At 46.9% G+C, this 9,928-nt stretch overlaps 1 protein-coding gene across 1 annotated transcript; it reads right to left on the bottom strand.

Moving 5' to 3' along the window:
* Positions 1–1,447: 1,447 nt before the first annotated feature.
* Positions 1,448–9,384, bottom strand: wnt7ab (wingless-type MMTV integration site family, member 7Ab). The gene is made up of 4 exons (XM_084479885.1): positions 8,965–9,384; positions 8,233–8,459; positions 5,358–5,629; positions 1,448–3,509 (listed from the first exon to the last, which is right to left on the bottom strand). Exons 1-4 carry the CDS (start codon positions 9,033–9,035, stop codon positions 3,027–3,029), a joined length of 1,053 nt encoding a protein of 350 aa, XP_084336011.1. The 5' UTR covers positions 9,036–9,384; the 3' UTR covers positions 1,448–3,026.
* Between the last annotated feature and the right edge of the window lie 544 nt (positions 9,385–9,928).

The following is a 9,928-nucleotide window of genomic DNA, read 5'->3' as shown; positions in this document are numbered from 1 at the left end:
TGTAGTGGTGGGGCTGATAGTGGTGGTGGTGGTGGTGGTGATAGTGATGGTGATTGTGGTGGTGGTGATGGTGGTGGTGGTGGTAGTGATGGTAGTGATGGTGGTGGTGGTGGTAGTGATGGTAGTGATGGTGATTGTGGTGGTGGTGGTGGTGGTGGTGGTGGTGGTGGTGGTAGTGATGGTGGTGGTGGTGGTAGTGATGGTGGTGGTGGTGGTAGTGATGGTAGTGATGGTGGTGGTGGTGGTAGTGATGGTGATTGTGGTGGTGGTGATGGTGGTAGTGATGGTGGTGGTGGTGGTAGTGATGGTAGTGGTGGTGGTAGTGATGGTAGTGATGGTGGTGGTGGTGGTGGTGATGGTAGTGATGGTAGTGATGGTGATTGTGGTGGTGGTGATGGCGGTGGTGATGGTAGTGATGGTGGTGGTGGTGGTGTTGGAGGCAGTCTTCCGTCCCAGCACCTTGGATCCCATGGGCTGGCTACTTCCCCCCCTCCATGCCGATGGGAGAGGAATCCGTCCCTGTAACGACTTGTGGTCTTAGGCGTCGTTAACATTTCCCCCAGCGCGCCACGCTGCCTCTCCTGGAGACTGGCTCCCACATTTTCCCCGCCGCACTTTCAGTTGTTGTAGCAACTGGCGGCACAGGAGTGAATGAAGCAGATGTGCTAGTCATCTATCACCTGACAGGACCAGCCCCCCCAAACCGCCAACCCCCTCCCTCGCTCCTCCCCGGCTTGAGCAAGTCATCAGGGTTGACAGTCTGCCCGGACCCAGCCTCATCAATTACAAACAGTACCCTGCCATTAAAAAGCACAAACACTCTTTTTTCAGCCCCCCCAACCACCACCGCCCCCCTCCTCTGCATTCTGAACTGCTTCCCCCCCGGTCGGCGGGAGATGGGCCCTCAATTAAGCGTGAATAGCTTTCACCCTCCAAAGCACGACTCTGTCCCCCCCCCTCTGTCTCTGTGTGTGGCTTGTGTAGGGCCCACATTGTGCTTGTGAGGAAAAGGCCATTGGAAAGGTGTTTGTCTCTGGAGCTGACGCAGACTATCTGTGCACTTGTGTCTCCGCTTGTGTGATGATTAACAGGAAGGGATGGGGAACATCACTGTAAAGCGATTTATTGAATATCAGATTATGTTGTGTTTACCTTACGGGAATCCATCCATCTTAATCGAAAGTTAATGAATGCCAGTGTGGTGAGGTAATAAAATAAATACGTGATGATGTTAACAATTCCCATGCTATAGTGTTTTCAAGGAGTGTACTATTGTAAGTCAACAATAAATCTAATGGATGAAAAGAATATCACGTGAATCTCAACACATCACCTACAATATGATGGAAAATGAATCATATTACTTCCCTGGGGTAAGAAAATAGGAGCAAAAAAGACAATCAAACTCTCGGACACGTTGTAGGTGATAATCTGTTTCTGTATTCCATCGATAGTAGTCATGAAAGGCAGTAAACACAGCTGTACACAGACATATTACAGACAGTTTTTCTATCACATACAATATACAACTATGGCAGTGACAGCGAGGGACCAACATAACGTTATTAGCTTAGAAGGGTTTAACAACAGTGATGAAAGGGCCACTGCTGTATATGTATAAGAGATATAAATAAGACATCCATATAAAAATAGCATTTCACAAAATATAATCTATTAACCACTATTTACCAAAAGAGGAGGAAATGTGCCTGTGTTACTGATCGGCCAATGCTGGGTCTGGTTAAACGAATGTGTGAGCTTGATGGGAGTTTACAGTCTTTGACCTCAGAATACCTTTTCTAGACTAGCAGCAAACAAAGAGGATGGGGGGGGGGGATGACAACTGAGAGGAAGGTCAAGGCATGAAGTCACGGTCCGCTTCAAGCCCAACCCGGGATTACAGTGTGTGTACCTATGTGCACCCATCCATTACGAATGTATACTTTGTGTGAGAGGTATACTTTGTGATTCAATTGCCTTTACTACCAAATTAGTTTTATTACAAAATCCATATTTTTGGCTTATATTTGAGATATTTTCAATTTATTGATCATTCATTGATCGATTCCTCTAAATCAGCACTGCCCATTGGGGTCTTTTTTTTGCAATTGACGCTCATAAACTAGTATAGCATTTTAATAGCAATATATAAAAATGCACGTTTTATTTTTTGATCCCTTTGAATTTTACGATTACATTTTGGAATCCCACAAAGTATACCTTTCACAACCACATCCTGTCATCAATTTTCTTCAATAACAGACAAAATCAGTAGTCTTTTTAATGAATAAATTAACAATTTCTATTTGTTTTTCATTACTAAATACAGTGTTAAATATGTTCAAATGCTGTCATTTCTATCTGGCCGGAATGCCAGCCAGTCACCTACAGCAGTTTGCACTGTCCAACAATCGCATCCTGCGATTATTTGCATTGGCATTAACTATTTCCTCAGAGTGTTGGTACGCCTCCAGAGCTTAAGGTCTTTTGAAGAGTCCACTTGTCATCTTAATGAGTCACGCTGTAGCCGCCCGGTCCCAGCACCAGGGAGAAGGAATTCACAGAGGAACCTTCTTCTGCACTGATTCATTATTCAATCCCAGGCACATTAACAGAGGAGGACAAAACCACATCCACACAGAGGGCTGTTGGGGATCTGTGTGCAAAAACAAATAGGATGCTCCGTCTTCGGCTCCCTGCTGTGGTACAGTGTACAAGAGTTCCTTTAAACGTTCACACTTACTTAAAACTCCCAGAGACATAAAAACAAAAGACACACACACAGATATGCTAGCAATCATACACGCACACACATGCACGCACACGCATACACATGCACGCACACACATACACACACACACAAACCCGCACACACATGCACGCACACACATACACACACACGTACACACACGTACACACACACACACACACACACACACACACACACACACACACACACACACACACACACACTCACACAACCCCCCCCCCACCCACACACGTGTTGGGCATCCTCATAAATACTCTCACTTGCAGGTGTACACCTCTGTCCTCTCGCTGCAGGTGTTGCACTTGACGTAGCAGCACCACAGGAACTTGCAGTTGCACTGCCACACCCGCGAGTACTGGTGCGTGTTGTACCCGCGGCCGCAGCACATCAGGTCGCAGCCGCTGATCTGCTGCATCATAGTCTTGTTGCACACGCGGCCCTGCGTGCCCAGGCTGCCCGTGGCGTGGTCCGCCTCGCAGTAGTTGGGGGACCTCTCGATGTACACCAGCTCCGAGTCCATGGGCTTGCGGAAGGAGTAGGGCTTCTTGACCTTGAGGAACTTGGGGCGCTTGTGGCGGCTGGCTTTGACGGGCTCCACGTGCACGGCGTGGGAGTACTTCTCCCTGAGAATGTAGCCCAGCTCGCGGAACTTGGGGAGTGTAGTCCAGCAGGTTTTGGTGGTGCAGGAGCCCGACACGCCGTGACACTTGCATTCCAGACGCATGTTCTTCTCCAGGACCTGTAGGCAGGCGCAACGTAAACAACAAGACACAGGGTGGTTTACACAGTGGCTGGTTGCTGTGTCAATACGTCTATGTCTATGTCTATGTCTTGTCATGGTGTTTGGGCTGGTTCATCCGACGTGATCAGACACTTGAAACAGGGCAGCGGCGCGAGACTCTTATTTGCGTGAAGGTGAGAAATACATGTGACAATGGAACAATCGGCTAATGGCGTGGGGATTGAAACGGGCCGACCGCATAACTGTGTGATACTGTACACACAGAAGCAAAAATACTGGATCGGGTTTCAGGCTGTGTGTGTGTGTGTGTGTGTGTGTGTGTGTGTGTGCGTGTGTGTAGCCACCACCCACAGCAGACAAAATGTCAGCCGTGCGTCTGGCGGGGTGCTGAGTGGGATTAATGTTAAATCCCTAACCGACGACAAAGCAAAGTGCCGGCCGAGGAAGAAGGTGTCTGCTGTGTTTTTAAGAGGAGAATCCCGTGTCCTTAAAAATGATATGTACGTCCAATGATAATCCCCTTCCCCCCTCCCCGAAAAAACCACCACAGTAAAAGTGATCGGAACGTGGGAGGAAGGAGAAGTGGGATAGATAAACAACACAACCCCCATATGAGCACCCTACTGCGGGGGTCCCTTCAGGCTCTCGGGGGGCCTTAATCCATCAGTGGTTCCTGTGACCAAAACCCCTGACAGCCTTTGTGCGGACGTCTTTGACCTAGGCTCTGTGAGCGCCACTCCTGCTCGCCGTCTCCGCGCTTTGATTACCATAATTAAAGGAGGTGGTGGTGGTGGTGGTGGTGTCGGTGGTGGTGATGGTGATGGTGATGGGGAGGGGGATTCACTATTAAAACAGAGAGTCCATTTATTAACCAGAGAAAGAAGAGGAGGACGAAAGAGGAAAAAAAACCACACGGCCCAATACTTTGGATCCATGCGCGTATTGTCTTCGTGGAGCCGAGGGGAATGGGAGACGGGGCGGTGGGCGGTGGGTGAGGGGTAGGGGGCACTGAGGGGCGATGTAGCTGTCTGGATCCAGTCCGTCTAAATTTGGGCGTGCAGAAAAGACTGACGGGCCATGCCAAGTGTAATATGTGGAAAGAATCCTTTACAATTGTAGTGTGAACCCGGCCTCTGGCGTAAAAGGAGATCATTCGCCGTCTTTGGATAAAGTTTTACTATCTTCAATAGTAACAAAGCAATCCTCCAGAGTTCCTTAAGATTCGGTTGAAGTTCACCTTGAAAGTACAGACTTGTCGGGCTTCTTCTTCACAAACTGCTCTTGGAATTGTTTGAATAGTGATGCATTTGTGGTATTAACTGGAATCAGACTACATTACTGATTGAAAGAACTATCACCTAACGTCACCACCTGGAACAAAGTAGTGTGTTTTAGAGACGGAGGTGTGTATTCTTCAGAATAAAAAAAAACTAGTGCCAAAAGCAAAGCTTCAGTTCTTCTCATACACATTACACCTGATGTGGGTTATGATATTAGATCATGTCAGGGAATGTGGCAAAGGTAACTGTATACTGTCCAAACAGTGCAAAGCATGAGGGACTGGGGTTAATGCCTTTTTGTACACTGCCAACTTGTTTTCAGTGTGGGCATCGGAGTTGTAATCAAACCCTGACGTGAAAACAGTTTCCCCCCCTTTAAAAGCAGCCCTTTATTCCACTGCCTTTTTACTCTTGGCCTCACTGCCCACAAGCGCTGGCAGGCTGCCCCCTCACGCACAAAGCATGTGGTGGAGACTACTGAATTGCAACAGCTCCGGTTCAAAAGATCAGCGTTACGTTCTATGTCGTCACCCACACCCCCCACACCCCCCCCGTGACCACGTACCTTGCGGCCCACCTCGTTGTTATGGAGGTTCATGAGCGTGCGGGCGTTCTGCTTGACCTCCCGGGCGTCGATGAACACCTTGGAGAAGCCCAGGCCGTAGCTGATGTCAGCCGAGCAGCCGCCCCACTTCCAGCCCTGGCCCTTGCTGTAGAAGCCCTGCTTCTCCTTGTCGCAGGTGCAGTCGCTCAGGTTGCCCTGGGTGCAGGCCGCCGTGATGGCGTGGGCCACGCCCGCCGCGATGATGGCGTAGGTGAACGCCGCTTCTTTGCTTCCTGAGTAGAGGACACAAATGGGGGGACAACGAGATTGAGCACACACACGTTCCAGTTTCTAAAAAACAGGGGCGGAGGTGGGGGGAGGATCCTAGCGGGGGAGAAGATGTATTTGACTCCAGACGGATTACTTATTAACCTTGTGTTTGGTTACATCAGAGCCTGGGCTGACAGGCGCGCTCAAGGGTTGCAGTGTTCTCCGACCTGACCTGGAAACTGTCCTGCCTCTACGCTCCAAAATGGCTGCTCGCGGCTCAGTCGATACGGCAGTATGAATAAGAGGCTTGTCGGGAAGGAAGAGCTATCGATCTGGCGGGAAACTGGTACACACTGTGCAAACTCATAGGGCCACGAAGATCAAAATCGTCACTCTGAGGTAATATATTCCGAGCCCGCCTCACCAATCATTTACACAAACTCAAGTGGTTAAATGATATATATACTGTATGATTAAAAGATAACCTATCATTAGTCGTAGGGGGATCCCAAAGTCAGGTTTTTCGGTCAAGAACATGAGCTACTACAAAGAAAAGCCATGAAGACTACCATTGGTCGAGCTGTTTGATTTATCTAATACAAACAACCTCAGCTGATGTAGAAACCATGCGATTAAATGTATCCAATCGCATATGGGGGACTGTATCGGTGCCTCAGTAAAATACACTATCATCATCATTATAATCCCCCTATCTATCCATAAACAATCTCCTCTTGTCCATCTCCGTACAAAACATAGTGAGGTTTCTCTGACCTCCTCCTGTGAACCAGGCTCACCGTGCGTAGCTGCCAGGCTACACGCGACGGACCAATGCCCTCGCTGTTGAAAACAATAAATGACTAATATTTGAGGCATCAATTCTGTGCCGTTTTTTTTCTCTTCTTTTTTTATAGAGTAAACGGGATCCCTGCCAAAAAAGAAGGCGTGTCGGTGCAAGTCATACACCGCCGGCTGCGGTGTTGTTAATTTTTCCCCTGGAGTTCTGAGTGCATGGGTTAACAACAAGAGACTGGCATGCACAAGGCCTCCCCGGCCCTGGGATCAACGGCGGAAGGCTTGAAAAGTCAAATAAAAACAGGGAGGGAAGGGATTGGACAAAACAATACTCGAAAGAATCTACTACAACTGTTATGGGGTTTGCACACAGAGTATGTTATGAGACTATTCTTGTAGGATGCTTCTGTTGAAGAGGATCCCTCGCCTCTTTGCCTCGTGCGTTCTTATTTGTCCCGTTGGGTCCCCCCCGAGAGGCTGAAGCTTTGATCAAATAAAGTGTGTGCAAAGTCTTTGACAGCCTCAATAACGGATCGTATAATGGGGTATTCTGGTGAACCAAGGCAGCAAGGCATTGGTTCAATTTGGTCTGTATCCACATGCGTCCAGGTCCAATGCAGGCCTGCTCTTTACAATGGCATTCATTTGCAACAATTCGGCTTTCCCCCACTAATCTGATCTGTGAGACCAATCTATTTGGTATGGTTGTCCAAGTCATGGTTCTGGACTGCTCTCTTGTTTCTGTAGACCGATCAGTGTTGGCCTACAACTCTAAGAGGCAGATAGTGAAACACTATTACAACAAAATGGAAGGATAATCCCCTCTGCAACAGAATAATCTAGATTGTCCCAAAACAAACACGGCCAATCATTAATATATTTTATAATAAACCTACAGAATTGTTGTATATAGGTTATATGAATACTATGCATCACAATCATCTACAAATAAGCAGCCAACACATGATCACAACTAGAAAACGATCCACAACCGTCAAATCAAACTCGTAACAACCGCACGTTCTCCATCACTTTGAACCCACTGAGCAGCACCACCATTCACTTTAACCTCTTTCCCACTTCCGCTCCCCTGAGAGCGGTTCGGTTCATTTAAGCCTTTCTTTCCGCCTAACTTTTGCTGACTGTAAATTATACCCGTGGTAAGATCCAGTGCTTTAGAGCAGGAGCCACAGCACCCAGTGCTCTGCAGGACAAAGACTGGGTCTCTGGAGAGCGCTCCTGGATGCAATGAAAAGCTGCCAACCTTCACAAGAGCTTTGTTACCGCGCTGGCTCCTGATACATGCTCAGAAAGTAAAACCCCAGCAATACATAGGCCCGGTGTAAGTGACACTATACAGCATGATGAAGAAGTCTAGGCAATTGATCAAGAACATGAGATCATATACATGAACCAAAAATGACAACTGACCATATATACAATTTAAAGATTAAAGAGAAGGGTGATTTCTATACCATAAATCACAAAACATGTTGCAAGAAATGTGGTTGTTGATTTATTTTATCAACTCAAAAGACTTTCACTCGAGTAGTCCATTCTTTATAGAACTTGTAGGACTATTTTTTGTAGATCTAATGATCTTGTGACGGCTTTTAACGTACAATGGTTTCAATAGATCGTACCACAGCCGGGGACAATTTAGGCTTGTAGGACATAAAAAAGGAAAACCAATGCCTTTTGAATGAGACCCAGGAGAAGTTTACATCTCACTGGATAAACATGTTTCTTTGTCAGAAATTTGCAGAACGTGTAAACGTGTGGCAACAAAAAACAATAACTGTAATCAAATTTGAACTGACAGGCAACATACCCACTTTCAACTCTTTTCCGAAGACCGTCCGCTCTCCGAGCGCAGAGCAGTTCCAGCGGCCGTTTTTGAACTGGAACTGACACTCGTTGATGCCCATTTGGGCTCCCTCTCCAATGACGATAATGGCATCGGGGCGGCTCTGGCAGATGATCCGCTGCCGAGGAGCCAGACCAGGGATCTTGTTACAGATGATGCTCGCACCTAGGGCGACCACCGACGAAAAGCCACTGTGAATAGAATAACGACGGAACTGACATAAGTTGCATCCCTTTATGAGTGTTAGTCTACTGGACACTGATAGGATTTCATAGGACTTTGTTTAGGCGTGCTTCAAAATAATTAACCTAGACCATCAGCAGACCTAATAAATCAATAAAAACGTGATATTATTAATAACACAATGGTAGCAGCATATACTTGATAATTTAACACAAAATAAATGAATTAAGTAGCACATGCCTGATCGATAAATGATCACAGAGGCATGCATCGCTCAGTTAGCAAGGGAGGTCGACCCAACGCGTCGTTTTTTAAAGCAAAACGCGGCAATAATCATGCAGAAGGCCAATCCGTCAGTAATTACGGACTTCAAAATGAAATATTATAGATAATAAAATATAAAATACAATGATGAGGCTACTAATTAACTTTATAACACTATGGGCTGATTTTTGATTCAGAAACGTACAGGGTGGTATTTTGGAATTACGCCAATATACAAAAGCAACTCACCCAATTTTTAAATAAACAATCCCTAGGCAAAGTAAAACCCTTAATATCCAGCGTCGCGTTCTCCGACTCATCGTGCACGCACACACACACACCGACGCACACACACACACACACACACACACCGACGCACACACACACACACACACACACACACACACACCGGCCCGCACACACTCACGGCTGCATGCAACTAAAGCGAGGTGATGAAAAGTTAGTTTATTCCCCAGTCGAACAACACGGCGGCAGGTAAATCCAAAGGTCCTCCGGATCACGAATATCAAAAAGTAGGCCTACGCCCAAAAACGACGGAATAATATCATCCAAAGTCCCTTTACGTTGCCCCTTTGCTGCACCCTCTTGTCATTGCGAGGGTGTCACAGGTAACCCTTGGGTGAGTGCGGCGCGATTATCTTTCTCACAGTTTCCTTGCTACCCGCAGGTCCTGGTTATATATCAGGCTCATCCATCTGGGGCGTGTTCAGCAGAGACATGGGGCCCCGCTGTGGAATCCCGCCAGGGCTCAATCCCAACACAACTGCACTTGTGTGGTTTTACCTTCATTGATTGATCGGAGGAGCTACTTATTTGTTTGGGCCGCCGTGACCGAGTTATCTTATAATAAATAAATTGTGGCGATAAAAATAAACGAATAAGTCACCTACAAATGAGGGGAGGCGTGATTACGTAACCTTCATTGAATTCATAAAGTTTACATTTTATTGTATATTTAATTTGCATTTGAATTGTAATGTACTTATAGTAAGAACCACAGAGTAATTTGCGCTCACATGCGCTTGTGTTGAATGTAAATTCCTCCGCCCTCTCGGAAGTTAGTTTTTGAACGTCAGGTGCGCACTGGGGCCTGTTGGTTTCCTGCACACCTATCTTGTGCAGGAAGGTCACCTATCTTTCACTGGAGCACCATCTGGTGGCCTCAAATAGAGCGACAGGCGTAAAAATAGAT

Source organism: Micromesistius poutassou (genome assembly GCF_964030765.1).
Source record: "Micromesistius poutassou genome assembly, chromosome: 15".
NCBI classification, from domain to species: Eukaryota; Metazoa; Chordata; class Actinopteri; order Gadiformes; family Gadidae; genus Micromesistius; species Micromesistius poutassou.
Note: the sequence above shows the minus strand (reverse complement) of the source record. Positions and strands in the feature narration are given on the sequence as shown.

Excerpts from the sequence above, each read along its gene's own strand:
- wnt7ab (XM_084479885.1), bottom strand. The coding sequence starts at position 9,035 with ATGAGTCGGAGAACGCGACGCTGGATATTAAGGGTTTTACTTTGCCTA. Across the intron at positions 8,460-8,964 it reads ATTGTTTATTTAAAAATTGG|TGGCTTTTCGTCGGTGGTCG; the intron begins GTGAGTTGCTTT and ends TTCTATTCACAG. Across the intron at positions 3,510-5,357 it reads ACAACGAGGTGGGCCGCAAG|GTCCTGGAGAAGAACATGCG; the intron begins GTACGTGGTCAC and ends GCCTGCCTACAG.